Source organism: Scleropages formosus, chromosome 2 (assembly GCF_900964775.1).
Source record: "Scleropages formosus chromosome 2, fSclFor1.1, whole genome shotgun sequence".
NCBI classification, from domain to species: domain Eukaryota; kingdom Metazoa; phylum Chordata; class Actinopteri; order Osteoglossiformes; family Osteoglossidae; genus Scleropages; species Scleropages formosus.
Genome location: NC_041807.1, coordinates 41234750 through 41259552, shown reverse-complemented (window position 1 = coordinate 41259552; position 24803 = coordinate 41234750). Strand labels below are relative to the sequence as shown.

At 50.8% G+C, this 24803-nt stretch overlaps 2 protein-coding genes across 4 annotated transcripts; one reads left to right on the top strand and one right to left on the bottom strand.

Annotated features, from left to right (window-relative positions):
• Window positions 1–6595: 6595 nt before the first annotated feature.
• Window positions 6596–11583, bottom strand: tardbpa (TAR DNA binding protein a). Of its 3 annotated transcripts, XR_003797427.1 has the most exons (6): window positions 10991–11583; window positions 10209–10372; window positions 9932–10072; window positions 9138–9368; window positions 7849–9052; window positions 6596–7089 (listed from the first exon to the last, which is right to left on the bottom strand). XR_003797427.1 is itself a non-coding variant. In XM_029249802.1 (5 exons), the coding sequence occupies exons 1-5, from the start codon at window positions 11229–11231 to the stop codon at window positions 8555–8557; spliced, it is 1275 nt and encodes a 424-aa protein (XP_029105635.1). In that variant the 5' UTR covers window positions 11232–11583; the 3' UTR covers window positions 7187–8554. The 3 variants fall into 3 exon arrangements, 2 of the variants coding, with proteins under 2 accessions (XP_029105635.1, XP_029105636.1); XM_029249802.1 differs by lacking the exon at window positions 6596–7089 and having other exon boundaries at window positions 7187–9052; XM_029249803.1 differs by lacking the exon at window positions 6596–7089 and having other exon boundaries at window positions 7187–9052; window positions 9138–9308; window positions 10991–11582.
• A 1912-nt stretch (window positions 11584–13495) lies between these two features.
• Window positions 13496–23845, top strand: ciroz (ciliated left-right organizer protein containing ZP-N domains). The gene is made up of 12 exons (XM_029247088.1): window positions 13496–13523; window positions 13985–14086; window positions 16061–16185; window positions 16298–16441; window positions 16550–16588; window positions 17098–17235; window positions 17754–17838; window positions 17926–18122; window positions 19124–19247; window positions 21334–21504; window positions 21832–21999; window positions 23739–23845. Exons 1-12 carry the CDS (start codon window positions 13496–13498, stop codon window positions 23843–23845), a joined length of 1428 nt encoding a protein of 475 aa, XP_029102921.1.
• Window positions 23846–24803: the final 958 nt, after the last annotated feature.

The following is a 24803-nucleotide window of genomic DNA, read 5'->3' as shown; positions in this document are numbered from 1 at the left end:
AGCCCCCCCTGTACTACTTGTATACAGCCTCCAAACTAATTTGTTTACCCAAAGTGAGACAATCCAACTGTTTGGTACAGTTCCTGGGACTTAAACCAGCAACCTTTTAGTTCCCAAATTCACATTTATTATTTTAATGCTTCCTATGAGTTACTGTGTGCATGAGTACAAACTTTTTACACAAGATTCTTTGGCATGGAACCCAAGCCAGAAAATCATCTCCTCTAATGTTTAGCTATGGGGCAAAACCAAGCAGGAACCACCTGTACTTGTTTCCTGGTTACTCTCAATCACCTGAGACTTCTGGTGTCACCACAACAAACAAACGCTCCATATAACAATATCCATCCATCCATCCATCCATCCATTTTCTATCCCACTTGTCCTAATAGGGTCACAGTGGCAGCAGGGAGAACATATAGTCCCAGACGCCCCTGTCGCAACTTCCTCCAGCTCAGCCTGGGGGATCCCCAGCCGTTCCCAGGCCAACTGTGAGATATAATCTCTCAGTGGTTCCTGGGATGACCTCGGTGTCTTGTCCCAGTTAGCCATGCCTGGTATACCTCTAAAGGGAGGTGCGCAGGGGGCATCCTTACCAGATGCCCAAACCACCTTAACTGGCTCCTCTCGATGTGGAGGAGTAGCGGCTCTACTCTGAGTTCCTCCTGGATGTCCGAACTCCTCGCCCTGTCATGAAGAGTGAGTCCCAACACCCTACAGGAAACAGTCATTTCAGCCACCTGTATCCGCGATCTTATTCTTTCGATCATTACCAAAAGTTCATGACCATAGGTGAGGATAGGGACATAGATCGACCGGTAAATGGAGAGCTTCGCCTTATGGCTCAGCTCCCCCTTCGCCCCTACAGTCCAGTACAGCGACCGCATTACTGCTGCCACTGCTCCCAGTCTGTGGCTGATCTCATGCTCCCTTCTTCCCTCACTTGTGAACAAGACCCCAAGGTACTTGAACTCCTCCACCTGGGGTGAATTCTCTCCCCTTACCTGGAGGAGGCATACCATCCTTTTCCGTGAGAGAACCATGGAATCAGACTTTGAGGTGCTGATCCTCATCCCAACCGCTTCACATTCGGCTGCAAACCGTTTCAGTGCGTGTTGGAGGCAACCCTGTGACGGTACCAAAAAGACATCATCATCTGTAAAGAACAGAAACGTCACTTTCCGACTCCCACAAAGAATGCCCTCCTGGCCTCTACTGCACCTTAATATCCTGTCCATGAAAACCACAAACAGGAGTGGAGACAAGGCACAACCTTGGCGGAGTCCAACACCCACACTGAACAGGCCTGACTTAATGCCGAGTATGCGGACACAGCTTTCACTCCACATGTGGAGACCGAATAGCCCGCAGTAGTGGCCCAGGTACCCCATACTCCCTAAGCACCTCCTACAGAATTTCCCGGGGAACATGGTCATAGGCCTTCTCCAAGTCCACAAAACACATGTAGACTGGATTAGCGAACTCCCATGCCCCTTCAATGATCTGTGAGAGGGTAAAAAGCTGGTCCACTGTTCCATGGCCAGGGCGGAATCTGCATTTTTCCTCTTCAATCTGAGGTTCAACTATCGGCTGGAGCCTCTTCTCCAGCACCCCGGCATAGACTTTCCCAGGGAGGCTGAGAAGTGCGATACCCCAATGGTTGGAACACACTTTCCGGTCCCCTTTCTTAAACTGGGGTGCTGGTCCCTATCTTTACCAATCCGAAGGAACTGTCCCTGAGGTCCATGCAACATTGCAGAGACATGTCAGCCGGGACAGCCCTACAACATCCAGGGCCTTAAGCAGTTCCGGGCGAATCTCATCCACCCCCGGAGCTTTGCCACTGTGGAGATTACCAATTACCTCAGTAACTTCCACCAGGGAAATGGACTCTGACAGCCCGGAAGCCTCTGGCCCTGACTTCTGTACGGGAGGCACATCTCTCAGGTTTAAGAGTTCCTGAAAGTGCTCCTTTCACCTCCCAACGATGTCCTCATCAGAGGTCAGAGTTTCTCCACTCTTGCTGAGCACAGCTTGAGTGAAGCTCCTCCGACTACTCTTGAGCTGCCGAATGGTTCTCCAGAACCTCTTTGAAGCCGACCAATAGTGATTTTCCATAGCCTCTCCAAACTCCTCCCATGTCCTGGATTTTGCTTCCGCAACTGCAGATTCTGCTGCCTTTTTTTGCCTGCTGGTACCTGTCTGCTGAGTCAGGAGTCCCCAGAGCCTACCAGGCCCTAAGGGCCTCCTTCAGCTTGACGGTTTCTCTCACCACTGGTGTTCATCAGCGGGTCCTCGGGTTGCCGCTCTAACTGGCACCAGTAAGCTTTTGGCTACAGCTATGCCTGGCTGCTTCCATAATGGAGGTTTTTAACAGGGTCCATTCAGACTCCATGTCCCCTACCTTCTCTGGGACATGGAAGAAGCTCTCCCGGAGGTGCGAGTTAAAATCATTCCGCACAAGGTACTCCAACAGTTGTTCCTAGCACACCCTCACTAAATGCCTGGGCCTACCAATCTGTCCATCAGTTTTCCCTGCCATCTGATCCAACTCACCACCAGATGATGATCGGTTGACAGCTCAGCACCTCTCTTCACCCGAGTGTCCAGAACATGTGGCCTCAAGTAAGATGAAACGACTATAAAGTCGATCATTGACCTTTGCCCCAAGGAGCTCTGGTACCAAGTACGCTTATGAGCATCCTTGTGTTCAAACATTGTATTTGTTTTGGACAAACCTAGCACAGAAGTCCAATAACATTTCACCATTTGGGTTCAGATCGCGCAAGCCATTCTTCCCAATCACCCCCCTCAAGATTTCCCAGTCATTGCCAACATGAGCATTGAAGTCCCCCAGCAGGACTATGGAGTCTGTAGGTGGGGCCCTGTCCAGAACCCCACCCACCTTCTCCAAGAAGGTCGAATACTCTGAACTGCTGTTTGGTGCATAAGCACACATACAACGCTCAAAGTTTTCCTCTCTGCAACCTTGTCACACTGAGGTGACCCTCTCATCCACTGGGCTAAACCCCAACTGTATGGCAGCCAGCCAGTGTCTTGTATTTATCCCCACACCTGCCTGGTGCCTCTCACCCTGTGCAACTCCTGAGTAGGAGAGAGACCACCCCCTATCATGGTTCCAGAGCCAACACCTTGAGTGGAGGTGAGCCCAACTATATCTAGTTGGTGTCGCTCAACCTCTAGCACCAGTTCCAGCTCCTTCGCCCCCAGTGAGGTTACATTCCACGTGTTAAGAGCCAGTTTCTGTTGCGAGGGGCTGCGATGCCACGTGCCACCCCGCCCTCTCCTGCTGCGTGGTACATATCGCACCCAACGCCCATGTTGGACCTTGGGGAGGGGGCACATGGACCCGGATGTGGCCTTTTCAGGCTGAGCCTGGCCACCAAGCACTCGCCTGGGAACACTACCCCCAGGCCTCGCGCCAGAAGTAGGTCCTGGTGACCCTCTTCCGGGCAGGGTAAGCATTCTCTTGTTTACTTTTTCCATGGAGGTTTTTGGATCATGGTAGTTTGGATCTTCACTCCAGAGCTGTTTGCCTTTGGAGACCCTACCAGGAGCATACTGCACCTGATGCCATAGCTCTGGAGATCCCTAAATCACGCAAACCTTTCCGCTACGCCAAGGCCGCGCTCCAGGAAGGGTAACAATTTCCAGCTCTGTTCAAAGGTTCCATCCATCCATCCATCTTCCTCCGCTTATCCGGGACTGGGTCGCGGGGACAGTAGTCAGAGCAGAGCCCCCCAGACTTCCCCCTCCTCGCACACCCCCTCCAGCTCCTCTGGGGAAACCCCAAGGCGTTCTCAGGCCAGCCGGGAGACATAGTCTCTCCAACATGTCCTGGGTCTGCCCCAAGGCCTCCTCCCAGTGGGACATGCCTGGAACACCTCCCTAGGGAGGCGTCCAGGAGGCATCCGGAACAGATGCCCGAGCCACCTCAACTAGCTCTTCTCGATGCGGAGGAGCAGCGGCTCTACTCCGAGCCAACAGGACCACATCGTCCGCAAAAAGCAGAGACGAGATCCTGCGGCCACCAAAACAGACACCCTCCGTTCCCTGGCTGCGCCTAGAAATTCTGTCCATGAAAATAATGAACAGAATTGGTGACAAAGCGCAGCCCTGGCGGAGTCCAACATGCACCGGGAACAGGTCTGACTTACTGCCGGCAATGCGAACCAAGCTCCTGCTCCGGTCATACAGGGAACGAACAGCCCATAGCAGCGAGCCCTGAACCCCATAATCCCGAAGTACCTCCCACAGGATGCCACGAGGGACACGGTCGAATGCCTTCTCCAGGTCCACAAAACACATATGGACTGGTTGGGCAAACTCCCATGAACCCTCCAACACCCCAGTGAGGGTATAGAGCTGATCCAGTGTTCCACAGCCAGGGCGAAAACTACATTGCTCCTCCTGGATCCGAGGTTCAACCATCGGTCGGATTCTCCTCTCCAGTACTCCGGCATAGACTTTCCCAGGGAGGCTAAGGGGTGTGATCCCCCTATAGTTGGAACACAACCTCCGGTCCCCCTTCTTAAAAAGAGGGACCACCACCCCGGTCTGCCAGTCCAGAGGCACCGTTCCCGAGCTCCACGCAACGCTGCAGAGGCGTCAGCCAAGACAGCCCCACAACATCCAGAGACTTGAGAAACTCGGGGTGGACCTCATCCACCCCTGGAGCCTTGCTGCCAAGGAGCTTTTGACTACCTCAGCAACTTCAGCCAGGGTAATGGACGAGTCCCCCTCCGAGTCCCCAGCCTCAGCTTCCTCTACGGAAGGCGTGTCGGAGGGATTGAGGAGATCCTCAAAGGACTCCTTCCACCGCCCGAGGACATCCTCAGTTGAGGTCAGCAGCGCACCACTTCCGCTGTAAAGTGTTGGCGGAACACCGCTTCCCTCTTCTGAGTCGCCGAACGGTTTGCCAGAATCTCTTTGAGGCCGACCGAAAGTCTTCCTCCATGGCCTCACCAAACTCCTCTCAGGCCCGAGTTTTTGCCGTGGTGACTGCCAGAGCCGCGTTCCGTCTGGCCCGCCGGTACCCGTCAGCTGCTTCAGGAATCCCATGAGCCAGCCAGGCCCGATAGAACTCCTTCTTCAGCTTGACGGCATCCCTTACCTCCGGTGTCCACCACCGTGTTCGGGGATTGCTGCCGCGACAGGCGCCGGAGACTTTATGGCGCAGCTCCGAACCACTGCCCCGACAATGGAGGTGTGGAACATAGTCTATTCGGACTCAATGTCCCAAGTCTCCCTCGGGACCTGGTTGAAGCTCTGTCGGAGGTGGGAGTTGAAGACCTCTCTGACAGGGCCCTCCACCAAACGTTCCCAACAGACCCTCACTATGCGTTTGGGCCTGCCAGGTCTGTCCAGCTTTTTCCCCCGCCATTGAATCCAACTCACCACCAGGTGGTAATCAGTTGACAGCTCAGCCCCTCTCTTCACCCCAGTGCCCAAGACATATGGCCGAAGATCAGAAGAAACGACTACAAAGTTGATCATCAACTTCCGACCTAGGGTGTCCTGGTGCCAAGTGCACTGATGGACACTCTTATGCATGAACATGGTGTTTGTTATGGACAAACCATGACTAGCACAGAAATCCAGTAACAACTCACCACTCGGGTTCAGATCAGGGAGACCGTTCCTCCCAATCACACCTCTCCAGGTGTCACTGTTGCTGCCCACGTGGGTTAAAGTCCCCCAGTAGAATGACAGAGTCCCCAGTGGGAGCGCTTTCCAGCACCCCCCCCCCAGGGACGCTAAAAAGGCCCGGTTCTCTGCACTGCCGCTAGGCACATAAGCACAAACGACAGGGAGATGACCCTCTCGTTCACCGGGGTTGACTCCAACCCATGGCGGCTGAACTGGGGGGCTATTAATAAGCCCACACCCGCCCGCCACCTCTCACCCTGGGCAACGCCAGAACAGTGGAGAGTCCACCCCTGGTCGAAAAGAGTGGTTCCAGAACCCAAGCTGTGAGTGGAAGTGAGCCCGACTATATCTAGACGGTATCTCTCAACCTCCTGCACTAGCTCAGGCTCCTTCCCCACCAGTGAAGTAATATTCCAAGTCCCCAAAGCCAGAGTTGGCGCCCGAGGTTTAGGTCGGCCGGACACTTGGCCCCGACCACAACGCACCGGCCCCTTACGGCCTCTCCAGCAGGTGGTGAGCCCACCGAAGTGTGTTCAAATGTTAAACTAATGAAAAATACATCCGTGAAGTTCCATTTAGTCTCACTTGTTTTTTTGATTCATCCTGCAACATTTGATATCTTGCCTCTGGACCTTAGCTGCACTTTGGTCTCTATGGTAACAGTACACTTCCAATCATATACCAAGTGGAAGCCAGTTCAATTAAAGGGGTTCCCTCCTCCCACATGCGTGGGTGCTCTTTGAGCAGTGTATGTATCTTTAGGTGTACAGTAGACCAAAATTAGAAAATACATTCCAGCTTACTAAGTGAATAACATGTTATCATTCGTAACCTGTGAAACCAGTGTTTTGTACCCATTTCAAAATAAAATACAGTAGGCAAGTGGATTTGTCAAGTTTTATTTAACTATTCATTGTAGTTTTGTCCAAACAACCGAAACGCAACAGTCCTCTGTATCCCCTCACACATCTCCACACACACCCTAGTTTTGTTATAATAAAATACCCAAGTTGCAGCGATTAACCAAGAAACTTCAACAAAGCCAATTTGGAAAATAAGCTTTTGGCTGATGAATAACCCAAAATTCAGAATTGAGACAAATTTACTATTAAAATCAAATCATAAAATGTTCTTCAGTATTTGTGCTCCACATCTCTATATAAACAAGTTTAATCTAAGGCAGCAGCTCTGCAGAACAAACTGTCCAATTGAGAATTTAGGCAACATTGCTGGGGGACTCATTATACTGAAGAAGTTCCTCCTCAGGACTAAGTCATTCAACAGCCCCCCGCCCCCACCATAAACTAAGCAAAGCACCCCCCCCACCCCCACCACGAACCTCCTCCAACCTTCAGTCTCCGGAAAAGCGACTTCGCCGTGGGCTCTGACGCACACCGGGGTCGGTGGAGTCCGCTGTCCCTACACATGCGAATTAAATAAGGATTTTTGCAGTTCAATTAATGTGAAACGCGCTAATGAAAACAAAAACAAAGATCAGCCATTAAAAACACAAATACCTATTCAAATTAGCTTTTATTTGAGAAGTCCCTTTTAGCAAAACATACAATCCATCCAAAGAAAAAAAAAGTAGTTAACAAATGCAACAATTCTATAGGGATCCTTTCACTTGCACCTCCACATCCCCAGGCCAACACACCCCATGACACACAGTTCACTGTCACACGACCCTTGAGCGCACAGCCCACCCCCCACCCGCACAGTCGCCACCAGCATCAAAGCACATTTTCACACTTACAGGTGGGTAAACAAGGAAAAAAGCACACGCTTCACAGACAGCATTCACATCAGACAGTAGCGATCCAGGGTGCAAATCCACATCACTAGACATCCACCGGGTTGCCGCTGGAACTTCGCACATGTATGAGGAGGCAAGACGGTGTCCTTGGTGACGGCTTCGCAAGGGGAGAAACGAAAACACTCACACTCGCCTCGCAAACGGGGCTCCCGTTCACACTTGCTCACCAAAAGCCAGCCACAGGTTTCGTGCCACCTCTCGCATGTCACGCGGCTTTTCTCCAACGCACAATCAGTCCTTTCACCTGTTCCGCTCTCAGGCACCTACAATCCGCTCAATCCCACTCTCTTCACAGCGCACCCAGCGACAGTGCGGACCTTTTTCTCCCCATGAAAAGAAGTGGATAAAGAGGCGACACCCACCGTCCGACACAGAGTTTGTGGAGTGAAGCTGCGCTCTTTGGCGGCAGAGCATTTACACATGGGAGCAGGAGGAGGTGGTTGAGGTGCTGGTGGAGGGTGGGCGGCAATACACACACCGCTGCAACATTGCTGCCAGCGCAGGCCTTCTTCCCGGGAAAATGGGAAAGAGGTGACGAACTGCTGCAGAAGAGACTTTAATGAAGGCGTTTCCGTTGAGGAGGGGGGGGGAAAAAAAAAAAAAAAACAAACAAAAAAAAAGTAGAAAATCTGCAGAAGAGCACAAAACTAGCTAATATGGTGGAGGGAGTGTCCTGGCAGGGCAGCTGTCGACAACACTCATGCATGTCGGGGTCGCCACCATTTACAGGGCATGCATGCGTACAGCGTTGGAACGCGAGCCGAGAAACGGAAACAGGACAAGTAGCGTGGCAGTACATCCCCGAGAAGGAGAGAGAGAGAGAACAGAAAATAAAACAAAATAAAAAGAGACCCCCGACAGTCACACTTCAATCACTCAATACAGTAATGTTGCCCAGACTGAGTGAAACGTTCAACCACATTCAGAATTTCTTCTTCAAAACAAAAGGCAAAAATATATGTTTTAAATACAAAGTACTGTAAAGAGTTGCAGAGAAAGCAAACTCTTTCCAAATACTTACCGAAGCGCCCAGAACGGCGGACGCATCACGCAGCTAACAGGACCGCCCTACATGCCCCACCCTGATGACTTGGTGTCCAAGCTGGAGCCGAAGCTGGAGCTGAACCCTCCGCTGGCGCCGCCGGCTGCATTGGAGGCTGCCCCCCAGGCCAACCCGGCCGAGCCGGCAGCTGAGCCGAAGGCTTGGCCCTGCTCGCGGGAAGGGCCGGAGCCCTGGCCTGCCGAGGCTCCGCCCCCCGAGGCACCTGTCTGCCCCTGCTGGCTGGCCAGCATGCCCATCACTCCCCAGCTGCTCTGTAGCGCCGCCTGCGCTGCTGCCATCATGGCTGGGTTCAGGCTCAGCGCCCCCAAGTTGACACCGGCGCTACCGCCTCCCCCCATCCCGCTGTTCCCCATGCCGCCACGACTGAAGCCGTGGCCCCCGAACCCCCCGAAGCGGCCCCGTTCCATCATTTGCCTACTATTGCCGTGCTTAGGCTCTGCGTTGGAGATGTGCACGCTGACGCCCTTGATGATCAGGTCCTCTCCGCACAACGACTGGGCCACCTAGGGAGGAGTGTGAGAATGTGAGCGCGCAACAGAAGACGTCAACAGAGCGAGCACCTTGCAGCAACGAAGCACGGCTGCATACCTGGTCGTCAGCGAAGGTGACAAAGGCAAATGCACGGAATGGCTTGGGGATGAAAACGTCCGTGACCTCGCCATACTGCATGAAGAACTCACGCAGGTCCTCGGCCGTCATGTCCTCGGTGCAGCGGCCAACAAACACCTTCCGGCTGCGCAGAGGCTCATCCGGGCCCTGCTGGCTCGGGGAAAGGGGCTGCGTTAGTGCACACAGCCCCCAGCGAGCCACTGGACACGGCTGCAGCAAACCAGCGCAGTACTCAGGATCGGACCGAGACCACAGCAGAAACACTCAAAGCTGAGCAATATCAGTTACAGGCTTCTCTCCTCGCATAACGAGTGCCATTTGTCAATGGATAACGTAACATGTTCGGGAGCCAAAAACAGCTCAACCACGTCTACAAATTAAGCAAATATCCTGCCACATCATTTAAACAGTCCAATTCAAAATCAGAACACTACCTAACAAGACAATTTTCCAAATGTTTTTACCGTAATGACTTGAAATGCTAATAATCTCTGCTATGTGTATCTTAAGTATAGTTTGTGATAGAGTGAATCACTTTAAACTGACAGGTAAGGCTTTCCTTTGCCTTTTCCACATCTAGTTTTGATATAAGGCTTATTTTGACAAATTATGATTTTGCACTATGATAAAAATATGAAAGTGGGTACATATCTACATGACAAATGACATGCAAGAGAAGCCACATTTATAGGTGAATTAAAAAAATCTAAGTAAACAATTTGCAAAAACATAAGAAAGATGATGCATTATTTAAGCAGGAGATGGAGACGTACCTTGGAGTTGGGTAGCTTGCAGTCACACCACCGGCCGTCGATCATGTGTCGCTGGGACATAACTTTCACCTGTGTCTCGTAATCGGCGAAGCGCACAAAACCAAAACCCTTCGAGTTCCCCGATTTGGGATCTCTTTTCACCTACAACGAAAAAGGGCACCTTATCAGCTCCGCTGGGTGCCGAGTGCACGCAGAACAAATGTTTGTGGGTTTAGGCCACACGAGATTCACTGAGTTGGACCATCCGGCAGCTCCAAGAGACCACTCTCATACCTACCTGCACCATGATCACTTCCCCGAATGTGCCAAAGTAATCTTTCAGATCCTGCTCAGAGGTCTTCCATGGCAGCCCGAGCACTATGAGGTCCGACGTCTTCTGAATGCCACGCTTTATCTTCACTGCTGAGGCCGCATCCATCTCCTCCATCTTCCTTTTATTATCTGCAATTTGATGGAACACTCAGTTTCTAGAGACAGATGTGAACAACCTTTGGCTGACAGACAAAAAGGACCAAGTTCAGGTGCTGAGCTTACTAGATGTTTAAACCGCATCGCCGGCTCATCTCCAACACAACTAGTCACAATGCCGTTAGCTATAAACGGATTGGTGAAATTATATTTTCAACTTTGCATGCAATGGGGCAGCCTCCTTATGAAAGGTGCAAAGAAAACACAGAAATGCTAGAAGCACAGTGGATAGAGCCGCTGCTTTTGGACATAACGTCACAGGTCTGATTCCCACCTCCAGTTGTAGTACCCTTTAATTTTGCAAGATAATTACCGGACTCCCCTCCGATCAGAATGGATTACCAGTCCAGCTAAAATTGCTCTAGGAACGTTACACGACTGTATAAATGGGTAAGGGGAGAGTGTGTTCGACCGACGGTGGAACACTTTGGAGGCGCTACGAGAACAGCGCTAGGTTTAATGACATGCAAATATCGGGCGTGAGCCGACTCCTCATTGGTGGTTCGACAGGTGACATCACTGACGTTCAGCACGGAGAACATTATACAGAACAAGTCGCACAGCCCCCCCCACCAACCCCCACCTACGCACCTTTCGGGTAGTTCACCACGTAGACCAGGTTACCCCAGTTGCTCTCGGGCGCGTGCAGAACGCCCTCCACGAGGCGCACTCCGCGCATGCACTGCGACACGGGGCTGCGGTAGCGCAGGCCGCACGCGCCCGGGAACTGCGCGGCCACGCTGGACAGCAGCACCGTGCCGTCGTCCTCGGACGGGATCTCCATGGGCTCCTCGTTCTCGTCCTCCGCCACGCGAATGTACATCTCGCCCATGGCGGCGACCCCACCGCTCTGCCCCCGCCCCCCTGAGTCCGGTCCCGTTCCCGCCCCGTGTGTCCGTGTGCGCGCGGTCGGGCGCGTGTACTGCGAGCCGTTCGCTGCTCTTTATGACACGCTAACCCTGGCGGCCATGACTCGGAGGCTACCGTACGGAGCGCGCTCAGTTTCTTAGCCTCGCCGGCTCCTCGTCTCCGCGTCCGCCGCAGTATCCGCGGTGTGTCCAAAAAAAGGGGGGTTCGGAAAACACCGCTCTCTGTCCCGCGCGCTCCCGCTGCGAGGTAAACAAAGTCCGCGTCCACCTCCTTCTCCCCAAACAAAATGGCTGCCGCGGCCGCAGATGACTGGCGTCATGACGTCGGTGCGTCCCATTAAGCCGGAACCAAGGGGGAGCGCCCGTTCGTTTCACATTATATAACAAAGAAACTCGACTTGTCTCTGCTGGATACTAAAACCACACAGGTGTCACGTACAGACTGTTTCGTAAACTGTTTTTGTGCTCCTTACACAAAAGCACAAGCGTTTCTCTGAACGCGTGAGTACAGACGGTGGGCTATTCCGCTAATGGAACGGTCTACGTGCTGAGCACGTGATGTCCCTCATCCAATCAGAGGAGAGAGCGCGAATGCGAACGTTTTTTTTCTTTTTTTTTTGGACAGGTCGTCCGGGCGACGCGCATCGCAGTGTGACCGAAGCGTCCGGGAAGCGAGTAACGTGATGCGGCGACGCGTCGAGACGAGCGGCGGAGTCGGAAGCCGCCTTCAGTTAAACAGCGGAGTTCCATAAGCGTAATAGGTGGCCTTTAGGTGGAATTCGGGGAAAGAAAAAGCTCTTTTCTTTCCCGTTCAGGGAAGTGAACGGTGAACCACAAGAGTTGGTGGTGATAAAAAGGTTCACTGAGCTGAATCACTGTGATCCATTGATGAGCTCTCTGGCTCAAATCACTCTGCACTGAACACATTCATTCAGAGGTCAAAATGTATTTTGTCCCCGTCATAAGGTTTTCATAAGTCCCTACAACTAGTAAAAGGCCATACGGGGCTCATATTGCGGGTCATTTGTGTGTCCGACTGTTTCCAAGTCTCTCACGCACTCCTCGTGTTTGGACACCAAAACACGGCCCGCCGGCAACAAAAGCGTACTGCTACTCAAGTGCTTTGCGGGCTTTTGCAGTAAAACCCTGAATGTAATAAAGTGCTCAGCGGCACTGTCGCTGTCAGCGATCTTGGCGGAACAAGGACATTAATGACACAGAAAGGCCAAAGTGTGGTAAACGCTGCCTCGGGGAGGTGACCCGCACGGTGCGTTCGGGCCTCACCTTCACCACTCTGTTCGATGCCCGGAATGTGCATCCTGCCACGAGAGAAGTGGTGGAAGTTAGGCTTAGGGTACCGGTGCCCCTTTCCTGGGTTTCGTCACCTCCGTTCCACACTGGAGAGGCGGGTGAGATTCCTGCCGAGGAGCAAAGAGCTTCCCCCGCCCAACGCACGCCCGTCCACGACGCGTTTAGGACGGCCACCGATCCAGGTGAGACGCCGGAGTCGCACCCGCAGCTCCTTCGCAGTTCTCCGGCGACTCTCACGTTCGCTGTCGTTCTGCGTGTGACGCCCCCCACCTCCCTTCCGCCTCCCGACACCGGCGTGTCACTTCCAGACAAACACAGCTGGCTCGTGTCTCGTTATTATAAATAACGGAGCAATTGACCCGCACGGTCCGCAGTGTTCGAGTCCCACCTGGCCGAGGAGGACGCTGCCATGGCTCCGAAGGTGATCGCAGCCTTAACAGCTGTCTTCTTGTATGTGCATTTTTATTATTCTTATTATTATTATTATTATTGCTTTTTTTTTACATTCCTGGTAGGTTTGGGCCATGCTGACTGATCACTTAACATTTTCAGTGTTTCTGTCATTCTGCGCTGGAAAGCAAAACCTTTAGCAAAATTAATGTTTTACCCTCGAGTTCACGCTTCTGATGTTCTCCGTGGGAGGCACAGAGGGGTATTTGTGGTGTCTCGAGCTCCGCATTGGGTAAAACAAAAAAGCCGGTTTCCTTTCGTTGTATTTCCAGCAATGTACAACACAGTAATATAGTAATTTACACATTACACTGTATTTACACATTACTGCTATATTTACTGTTAGTAGCCCAGAACGTGTGAGCACTGCTGTGTCACTCTCACCTGTGTTTCCGCACCCGTGTCCTGCAGGCTCTGTGTTTGTGCCGCCGGAGGACGATATTTGTCAACTGGGAAGAGGGAAAGGATGGAAACTGTTTCTGCAGGCCTAACAGGTAAAGCACTCACACTGAGAGCCCAATAAGATAAAACCCTCCATAACATAGTGAGGACGTGTCTGTGCCATGTCGGTGTTTACCCTGTTTACCTTTATTGCTTTCGCTGACAAGCACATGCGATTAAATCACTGCGCAAGGACGCGCGCCGTTGTTTTGTCATCACTGGTGATAATTCCGCATATTTCATTTTCCATCATCCGTGTGTCTAACTCATACGTGTGTGTGAGAAACATACGGTGCTTTCAGCTGCGTTTGCACGTTTGAAGCGGAGTGTTTGAGAACCACATGCAATTTAGCGAAGGCGCTGGGATTGAACATCGTTCTGTGGGGCTCCGACCCTGTAACGCCGGCCGGCCCCCGTCTCCACCTGAGCCGCGGTACCTGCGGTGGTACCTGTCCGAGCCCCCCGAGACACGGCAGGCGGCCGCGGCACAGATGCGTCGTCCCGTGTGTTTCAGAGGGCGACGTCGAGTGTTTCTCAGAGTACATGGAGCTTTGGGTCCACAGGATGAGGATCGAAGGCCTGCGGCTCTGGCTCTCCGGAGCCCTTCGGATTCCGGGTGAGTCGTGGCTTCCGGCGGACTGTTCGCAAGGTCGCCGAACCGCCACATTTCACAAATCAGTCACAGGGATTCTGGAAGAAAACGTGCATTTTGACTGGTGAATTAAACGTTTGGGAAACTGGGGGTATGAGACAGATGAGCTGCAGTTTTTTTAATCCCGTGTCCCTGTCTAAAGCTCTTCATCTGTTGTTTGTGCACTTTTATTCACCCTGGATACATGTAAATTACTGTATCAATTCAGGGAAAGTACCTTGATCGAGGGCACCACAGCAGGATGTGGGATTCGAATCCGGGCAGTGCACTGCAGTGTTTTGATGAATGTTTGATTTTAATATTAACTATTGTAAATGTTGTTTTGTGGTTGTATTCAAAGCTTGTAGCTCCACACTTAAAGCTGTATGTTTTACAGTTATTGGCACCTGTAGCACTGCTCACAGCACCAGGTCCTTAACCGCACGGCCACAGACTTTCCTAAACGCTACGAAGAGGCGGTGCTCCGCTTATTACGGGGTTCCGTTCCGACGATCCGTCGTAAGTCGACTTCATTGCCAGTTGAAACCCCCCTTACAGTCTATCATACGATCCATAAGGATATATAAACAAGTACGAGTGTAACAGGGCTTTCTAATATTTCAGCAGTTTCACACAATATTTCAGTAAAAATAATACTGATGTAGGGGGTGCAGTGGCGCAGTGGGTTGGGCCACAGTCCTGCTTTCCGGTGGGTCTGGGGTTCGAGTCCCGCTTGGGGTGCCTTGTGATGGACTGGTGTCCCGTCCTGGGTTTGTCCCCTCCCCCTCCGGCCTTACGCCCTGTGTCACCGGGTAGGCTCCGGTTCCCCGTGACCCTGTATGGGACAAGCGGTTCTGAAAATGTGTGTGTGTGTGTGTGTGTGTAATACTGATGTAGGGTAATAATACAAACACAGTGCAAGAGTTCTATATGGTTCAGGCAATTATTTATCAATACTGTAGTTAAGACTGTAGAGTGTTAATGAATTCATTATTTATGAAGAATTCTGAATATAATGAAATATTATCCACATGATATGAATAATGATTATTATTCAGTTATTATGAATAATAATCGCACACACATTGACTGAAACCGCTTCTCCCCAGTGGGGTCGCGGTGAGCCAGAGCCTAACCCGGCAACACAGGGCGCAGGGCTGGAGGGGGGAGGGGACACACCCAGGACGGAACACCAGTCTGCTGCAAGGCACCCCAAGCGGGACTCGAACCCCAGACCCACCACAGAGCAGGACCCATCCAAACCCGCTGCGTCTCCTCAATAATAATTATTAATGAATAAGAGACACTCACTTTGCACTCGTTCACTATTCTTAATAAAACGTTATTTGAAGAGGATCACAAACAACAGGTTCTGCAAAGTCAGAAAATCACTGCCGGACACCTGAACACCGAGACCCAAACAATGAGAAGTATTGGGCTTTAGCTGGTAGTGTGGTAGTTAGAGCTGCTGCTTTTGGACCTGAAGGTTGCAGGTTTGATTCCCACCTCCAGCTGTAGTACCTGTGAGCAAGGTACTTACCCTAAATTACCCCAGTAAAATTTCCCAGATGTAGAAGTGGGTACCTAACTGTAGGTGGATTAACAGTGTAAGTTGCTTTGAAGAAAAATGTCCAATAAATGAATAAATTGAAATGTGGACAAAAGAACCCAAGAGAAGGAAACAGACAGGAAGTGTTAGGAATAAATGTAGATGTAAGAAATGCGTGGCGAGCCGATGGTGTCGCACAGCGGACGGAGCGTTTGGTGTTATGACCACATGTTGGCATCCAAAGAAAGTATAATTAGGTCGATGAGCTGGCCGTCGTAACTCCAGGTGGTCGTAAGTCAAGGACCACCCGTACGAGATGCGGGGAAAAGAGAGCCGAGAAGAGAGCGGTGTGTGGTCTCACACTGACTGGTCTCACTCTGACACGCTGGTCTCACACCGTGTGGGAGCAGTGAGCCTCGCGTCCCTGGACGACCTGAACGGCAAGCTCTCGGCCTGCGGGTTCTCGCTCTACAGAGACCCAGACCGGAACTACGTGTTCCGGGTGCTCTACAGCGGCTGCTTCGTGCACCTTGAGGTACGTTTACGTTTTCGCCCAGCAGCGTCCCGCCGACCTGCCCTCACACACCAAGCTCATAGTTTTAATGGAACCCTTTGCCACGGCTGACTCTTGTCCCGGGTCGTCTCAGCACGGCAACTACGTCGTATCGCTAAGCCTGACCAAGAGAACAAGCCGCTTTGGGAGCCGATCCAGCGCCTTCGCCATGAAGTGCCCCCTGGTGAGAGCGCCCCCTAGTGGCGAACACGTTATGTGTGACTCCGACTTCATTCAGGTGAGCGTGTGCCCTCAGGGGGCGCTCTCTGCACAAAACTGTGTGTTTTGGGGAAAAAAAAGCAAAGCAAAAATCAGGATCGTGAACACATGTCCACCTGCACTTCAGGTAACTAGAAGGATCCCCACGGACAGCTGGAATAACGAGGTACGGCCTATAGAAAAACAATGGTGAAAAAAAGTGCAGCATATTTAAAATTGTTTATAATTAGAGAAATGTGTATATATATATATATATAGATATACTGTATATATATAACATACTTCTATATATATAAAATTACATGTAATATGTATTGTTATGTAATTAGAATAATAATAAAAAAAATATATATAAGTACGTGGGGCGTGGTGGCGCAGTGGGTTGGACTACGGTCCTGCTCTCCGGTGGGTCTGGGGTTCGAGTCCCGCTTGGGGTGCCTTGCGACAGACTGGCATCCTGTCCTGGGTGTGTCCCCTCCCTCTCCGGCCTTACGCTCTGTGTTGCTGGGTTGGCTCCGGTTCCCCCGTGACCCCGTATGGGACAAGCGGTTCTGAAAATGTGTGTGTGTGTGTGTGTGTGTGTGTGTGTGTGTATGTGTATATATATATATATATATAAGTATAATACTCCTGTTAGGTGGGGCTCTTTTACCCACACCGCTGTGCCCCCCACAGCTGCCCTGGTCCCTGGCTCTGAGGGGGAAGGTGGTGGTGGCACTAGAGGACGCCAGCCTCATTCGGCTCAGCGTGGAGACGGACGGGGTCAACATCACCGTGCAGGGCAGGAGAGCAGAGATCCTGAGCCCTGAGGAGGTGAGCGACGTCCCCTCGCACAGAGACGCTTGGTGGTGCCGGCGAGTCCTTCTTCATCACACACACAGTGTCTGTGCACGCTCACCATTCACACACTTTCTGAGACCAAAAGCTTATCGGTGTTGGACAAAATGTTGAAAACAGCATTTGGGAAAAGTCTCAGACTTTGAACTATCAAACCTTGACTGGAACTTTTAACCGACTTTAACTTTAAAATAACCCCGTAGAATGTTCCAAATAATTTATTCGTCTATTCAGTCAGCTGATATTTTCCTCCAGAGCGATGTACAGTGTTAAGTTGCTTACACTGATTTAGCCATTTATACAGCAGAGCAATTTTTACCTCTACCTTTACACTACAGCGTTGGGGGGGGGGGGGGGGGATTCGAACCCAGGTCCTTAGAGTGTAAGGTGGCAGCTCCAACTACTCCCTGCTGAGCTGTAATAAATGAGTGTATGTTAAAGGTGTGTTCTGGGTAAGGAGTGCCAACAGGGGATGTGTGTGTGGTGTCCTCCAGGTGCTGGACACACCAGGCACTTTCCTGCCCCTTCGACTCGTCAGCGGTCACTACTCCTACAGCATGGAGGCCAGCTGCCCTACTGGTGGGTTCCCGTCTCATCCGTCTCGTCCAGCAGCGCAAGGATGCCATTGGGCGTGTTCTCTGACGGGGGCCCTTCGTCGCCTCGCAGGCTCTGACTCTCCCGTGGATGAGACGGTGCTGTATATCTACAAGCGACGCATGGGCCTCGTGAAGCGTGGGGGGGGCGATGGGGAGGTGCTGTCCCTGAGCGCTATTTCCGTGAAGCAGACCGACTCCTTCTCCGTGTTCGAGAGCAGCGACCTCGTGCGCATTGCACTCAACACCTCCCTCATCCTGAGGACCAGGGTGAGTGTGGGCTGAGCAGAGTTTTACATCCCTCACCCGGGTACTTGTACGCACTACTTTGGAAGGCGCTGTATAAATACACGGGCTCCTCAACTTACGAACGTGACTAAGACTGGAAGTTTCTTCATATTTTGATTAGTTTGTAAGTCCAAAGTCACCTTTGCAGCTAAGCCACAATCACACACACACACACACATTTTCAGAACCGCTTGTCCCATACAGGGTCACGGGGAACCGGAGCCTACCCGGCAACACAGGGCGTAAGGCCAGAGGGGGAGGGGACACACCCAGGACGGGACGCCAGTCCGTCACAAGGCACCCCAAGCAGGACTCGAACCCCAGACCCACCAGAGAGCAGGACTGCGGTCCAACCCACTGCACCACCGCACCCCCATGCAAGCCACAATCAGTTAAATGTTAATTTTACAGATATGTTAGGTTCTGTTACAGTCCTGGATAAAAGGATTCATGTTAACAACATTAGACTTTGAGCTACACCAAGATTAAAAATACAAACTGCTCTAAGTGAAAACACATTCTCTCGAAAAACTTGTGTTTAGTGCAAATTGATCGATTGATTCCTCAACTTGTTATTGATCGCTGACGCTCAGGGACACCCGACACGAGATGTAAACACCACAGAGTTGAATTGAATTGAGGTGGTTCCACACTCCTCTACACGTTGGGTGCACTTTACTGTCAGCTGTCACACTGGTGGCACACTGGTGGCACAGATCACATTCGCTTTGCTACTAAAAATAGATCAATGCAGAAAATGCAATTAAAAAACTGGGAAATGTTTGTATCTCTGGAAGTTGTTCGCTGGACCGTTCATAAAATAAGGAGGCAGTTGTAATGTAGCTGTAATGCAAAATCAGGGAAGCTGAATCTCCCGAGGGTCTGCAGGTAGTAGACTGTAGGCCTGCGATGCCTGACTAGTTGCCTCCAGAGCACCGGAGTGTGGATGGTGCGAAGGAAGAACTGTGTGTTTCCTCCCCCAGAGGTGTATGGGTCCTGCTGGCAAGCAGCTGATCCAGCCCTTCTTCAGGGTCGACGCTGTGCTCACGTTCAAAGAGACGCCCCACCACTTGGTCTGGAGCCTGGAGAACCTCTTACCGTGCACAGGTGTGTGCCTCTTTGCGAGTGTCTGTGAACAAATCAGGAGGTACAACAATAGCGTTACAGGGTTTTATTAAAGAGTCTTTCCTGGGAAAGGGGAATCACACAGTATGAAACCTATGGAACACAGCCTAGAGTTCCAGCATCATGGTCCGGTCCATCTGCACATGACCGGACCTCGGGTGACTGTCTAATGAATGACCAGACAGTCATGGGCATCACTAAAACATTCAGAATTTTCTAAAAAAGAGGTAAAAAAGTGGAATTGTTACAAAATTGCTTTATTTAAATATCTGAAGTGATGTGTTTGCATAACACATTTAATAATGACATAAAAATGTTATAAATGTAGATGTGGGAAGGACATGTAAATGCTGCGCCATCTTTCAACATATCGTCATGATCATTAGTGATTTTACTCTTGAGGGGTGTATTCATTGGCAGAGTGAAACCCAGATTGTAAAGAAAAAACATTTGAAACACACACACACTTTCTGAACCGCTTGTCCCATACGGGGTCACGGAGCCTACCTGGCAACGCAGGGCAAAGGGCCAGAGGGGGAGGGGACACACCCAGGACAGGACACCAGTCCGTCGCAAGGCACCCCAAGCGGGACTCGAACCCCAGACCCACCGGAGAGCAGGACCCGGTCCAACCCACTGCGCCACCGTGCCCCCCCGCACATTTGAAACACACACACACACACACATTTTCAGAACCGCTTGTCCCGTACGGGGTCACGGGGAACCGGAGCCTACCCGGCAACACAGGGCGTAAGGCCTGAGGGGGAAGGGGACACACCCAGGACGGGACGCCAGTCCGTCGCAAGGTACCCCAAGCGGGACTCGAACCCCAGACCCACCGGACAGCAGGACTGTGGTCCAACCCACTGCGACATTTGAAACATTTAAAGTGATTTCCGAGTATCCAAATAAGAATAAATAATATGGTACATATATATTTTTTTAGAAATGCAGAATTGGAATTGTTTTCTTCTTAAGAGACTCCTCCTCCCTGTCCTTAAGATCGGTGGTAAAACGTACATCACGTTTCAGACATGTTGGAATGACCCCTCAGTCCCTTGACCGAACCCCCATTAGTCTGGTCACGTTAGGATGAATCGTATCCTCTGTACCCTCATTATTTCTTTCCTTTATCCTCCTGGTGGTTTCTCGCTTGTCTCCCTCCTAGCTCATATCTCTGCACTGTATCGGTTCTCACCTGTGTACCGATTCCCACCCATTCGTTTCAATTAGCCCCAAATAATAAAGGACCTCAACTGTAACCGAGTAATATGATGGCTCAAATATTTACTTTTCCCTAGAATTCATTTATCGCATTTTTTAATCGCCGTCATTTTGCCGTTGGGAGCGCTCTGCAAATCAATTCCGAGAGCCAAACATCACCCGAGGTTCACCTCAGAGAAAAGCAATTCGTGAGATAAACGGATACATCCGCCAACCAGATCGTCTTACATTTCGTGGTGTTTTAGCTACAGGATGAGCGGAACAGAATTGCTGTCATTCTAAAATTGCAATGAATTTGAGATTTTTCTTGCAACGGTCCCTATTGATCGATTAATTGCTGAAGTGTTTTGTGTTGTTTTCCGGCCTCAGGCGTTCGGGTGGAGGATCTGGTTGTGGCGTTCTGAAAGCTTTCATGTTTTGAGGACACCCATAGTTCCATAAGGACTATGTCATCTTGTCTAAGATTTCAGGAAAAAAAACCACACACACACAGTCTGAAACCACTTGTCCCCTATGGGGGTCACAGCAAACTGGAGCCTAACCCAGCAACGCAGGGTGCCAGGCTGGAGGGGTGGGGAACACACCCAGGACAGGACGCCAGTCCACTGCAAGGCACCCCAAGCGAGATTTGAACCCCAGACCTGCCAGAGAGCAGGACTCGGCTAAACCCGCTGTGCCCCTGTGCCCCTCATTCAGGAAACACTAAATCATGAAATCCTAACCCTTGGTCTTATAGTCCAAAGTGAACGAGGACAATAAACGCAATGAATTCTGAGGTTCCTGTCTCTATTCTAGGGGTGATATGCTCCTGTTTGGTACTTATTGATTGTATGGCGTTTTCCAGAATCATCTGCTTTGTCTACGGCAGCCACCGAGACGCTTGTATCATCGGCCAGCTCCGGAAGTCCTACCACGCCGTCTGCTGGCCGTACTGCAGCTGCACATTCCGCCAATCCTGCCTTCCGGTGGCCCGCTTCTACTGTGGCACGGCTATTGCCTAAGGCAGTGGATCAAGGTGCAAGCTCTGCCACTCAATCTGGGACATCCTCGAGGGTGAGCATGTTGTCCAAAGATACCCAGGGAGACCTGACTGGGGTGACACTAGCGACTGTAGGGGATATCAGTGTGATCCCATCTGCGGACACACAGGGGACCCAAGTGTTGGAGACATCTACAGAGGGTTTCTTGCTTACCGCTTCTAAAAATGAGTCCAATTTGCACCCATTTCGGAGGCCTCCCCTTATCTTTGGCCACTCACTGTTGACCACCAGTTCTCTTGGAGTTGAGCTCAGGGAGCAGTTATCACACACTCCCATTTCCGCCTCTGAAATACTCTCTGTAGGGTCAGAGGTCAAGGACAGTGCTGCTGAGCCCTCCACTGAAATGGTCATTGGTGTGGAAACCAGCAGTACTCCACCCCATGTTTCTGAGGAGGGTGCAGGCTGGTTGTCAAGGAACACATCAATGGAGGGGCAAGCCAAGCACGTCACCTTATTTCCTGAATCACCAGGTATGATTACCAGTGGCTCCAGTTCGCTCCTCGGTACTGCCTCACCGAGGTCAGAGATGGACCACAGTCCGAAGGAAGATCTTCTCCAAAAAGCAAACAGTCTTCTGGCTAATTTGAGACCTCAGTTGTCCATTTCTAGTGCAGCATGGTTATTGCTCAAAGCAGTGACCCAAGGTGCAAACTTGACCAATGTCTCTGGGAGCATGACGCCTCTGAACACCCGAGGAAACCTGGCCGGTGTGACGTTTGAGATCCTGAGGGGTGTCAGTGCAAGCTCACCCACAGACACACACGGGACCCAAACACTGCTGACAGGAGGTGTAGCGCTTACCATCCCTAAACATGTGTTTGACTCACTCCTATCTGGTAGGTCTCCCCCGATCTTTGATCAGCCACAGATAACCACCAGTGATCCTCAAGCTGAGCTGAGGGAGCGGCCAGCATACACTACTGGTAGTCTATCCTCTGACCAGATGCTCCGTCGTGTGCCAACCAACAATCTTCTACCCAGTGACTATGAAAGTGCCTCAAGTTTGCTGCTAAGGAAAACACTGTTTCCGGGGCAAACTGAACATGACATCCTATCTCCAGAGCAACAAAGCACAATTGTCAGTGACTCCAGGTCCCACCCCAGCACTCCATCAGTGCTGAACCACAGCACACTGGCAGGCTTTCTCCTCAAAACATATCCCATACTGACTAAACCCACACCACCAACTTCCATCAAAATCGATCCTGACCTCAAGACACTTCCATTGACTCCAGCTACACTTTCTGAGTTCCACACCACCTCCAAGCCTTCTAGTCGTCTGTCCTCAGGCTATAGGCTGCTACCCACACACACAGATACCTGGCAGCTCACTTCTACGCCAGTATTACTGTTGTCCCGGTTGAGGGCCAAAGGCACAAGCTCATCCAATCCATTTGCGACATCCCCAAGTCTGAATGGAGGGACCTTGGGTGTCCAGGAGCATCTGGGTTCCTTGGAAGCAGTTATCCGCAGTATGTCTCCATACCCAGACACTCACAAAATCCTAAGTCCTGCTTTGTCCTCACGGGTTGAGCCTCATGTGGTCTCAAATACTATCCTAAATTATGTTGCTGCCACTTCGGTGACTCTGGGTCAGAGGACAGAGGTCATGGATACCCACCAAGTTGAATCCTCTTGGGAGCCGGTAATGAACAAATCTGAAGAAGGGGAGAGTGCACCCTCTGGGATACCACCTGAAACAGAGAGAACTGAACCCAACGTAATGTTACCACAACCACAAAGTACACTTGACTCAAGTTTGCTCACCAATTCTTCCTCAGTGGTGGACCACAGTGTGGAGAAGGATGTTCTTCAGAAAAGCTCACCCGCTAATCTGACTTACATGGCTCCCAATGGAATGGAGACCAAAGCTTTTACTCAACGACCATCTCAACCATCTCAACTCTTACTGCAGCCTTAGAGGTCAATGCTCTTGCTTCTATTGAGCCCTGTGTTGGACAAAACCCTTCCGTTCTGTCTAGCTATACCACATCCACAGACCTTGACCAGTTTCCCCTTATGCCTAACACCGAAAGGTCCAGTTCTACCCCAGCATGGCTACTGTCTGAGAAGATGCTCCACTCCCGAAAGATCGAACCTCATCCTCTCAGGCTCAGGGGTGGGTGACAGTGTGGAGGGGGACATTATTGTTCACTGAGGACAGGAGGAGGAATTCTCGACCTTGACCCCTTGACCTTCCTGACCCCAGATGAGACTGAGAGGCTCCATAGCTCCAACCACCGCACACATTGGGTCCCCATGTGTCACTGTGATGTGAAACCACCCAAACTGAAGGCAAACCTGTCCTTCTTTTAGTCCCTGCCACATTTTCAACTTCTCCATGCACTTTTTACACTGGTACAATACAGATTGGCCACAGATCCCATGCAATTAGCCAGCTGTGTGAATTACACAAGTACATGGCAGACTGATGAACACTGTTACTGTGAAGATGAAATTCCTGTGGAGATATTTAATAGCAGGTGGTGTAGTGGTTAGAGCTGTCACCTTGCACTCGAGGGTTCATCATTTGAAACTTATCTCCTGCTGTAGTATCCTTGATCAAGGTACTTATCCTGAATCGATACAGTAGAAACTACCCAGCTGTACAAATGGGTAAATCATTGTAAGTCAAATAAGTAACATTTTAAGTTAGTAACCTTAGAGAAATGTGGAATATAAATAAGTGCAACTGTGCAATAGCAGGGCCCTGTGCCGCCTATTGGTTTACGGTTAGGGTTAACTCTCCCGAACACACACATATGGACAGTGCTTAGAATCATACCCAGCATGCACTGCAGTGCTTTCGTCAGCTCTTCACATGCTTACTGAATGATGAATATTACGGGTATTAACTGATATGCAAGTCTTGTAGTATGAGTATTATGGGGTGAGACAAAAATTTAACATTCAGCATAAAGTCATAAAATCTGGTAAAAATCCAAACCAGGGAATGTTCCAGAATATTATTGTTACTGTGCAATGACAGTACTTCTGATACTGCACCTATGGAGTTTATTTTGTTCATATGACTGAAATTAAAACTTATTTAAAGTCTTTTAATTGTGTTTTGTATGTGATCTTCGTTAAATTTGAAGGTTCGAGCGCGGCAGGGCCACTCAACGGTGCTGTGCCACTTGGACTGCAGGGGGCGTCCGATGCCCGTGTTTTACTCTGCATGTTCTCACCTCCCCCAATCCCCCCATTGTAGGAATTTTATGACCGCGCTTGTGGAGGTCAGCAAGATGAACTTTCTGACTTCTCAGTTATTTCT

Bases quoted from the DNA above. Each gene is read 5' to 3' on its own strand.
- tardbpa (XM_029249802.1), bottom strand. From the start codon at position 11,231: ATGGGCGAGATGTACATTCGCGTGGCGGAGGACGAGAACGAGGAGCCC. The intron at 10,073-10,208 runs GTAGGTATGAGA...TTTTCGTTGTAG, and splicing joins GGGAAGTGATCATGGTGCAG to GTGAAAAGAGATCCCAAATC. The intron at 9,369-9,931 runs GTACGTCTCCAT...GGTTTGCTGCAG, and splicing joins GCAAGCTACCCAACTCCAAG to CCGTGTCCAGTGGCTCGCTG.
- ciroz (XM_029247088.1), top strand. From the start codon at position 13,496: ATGGAAACTGTTTCTGCAGGCCTAACAG. The intron at 16,442-16,549 runs GTGAGCGTGTGC...CCTGCACTTCAG, and splicing joins GTGACTCCGACTTCATTCAG to GTAACTAGAAGGATCCCCAC. The intron at 16,589-17,097 runs GTACGGCCTATA...TGCCCCCCACAG, and splicing joins CGGACAGCTGGAATAACGAG to CTGCCCTGGTCCCTGGCTCT.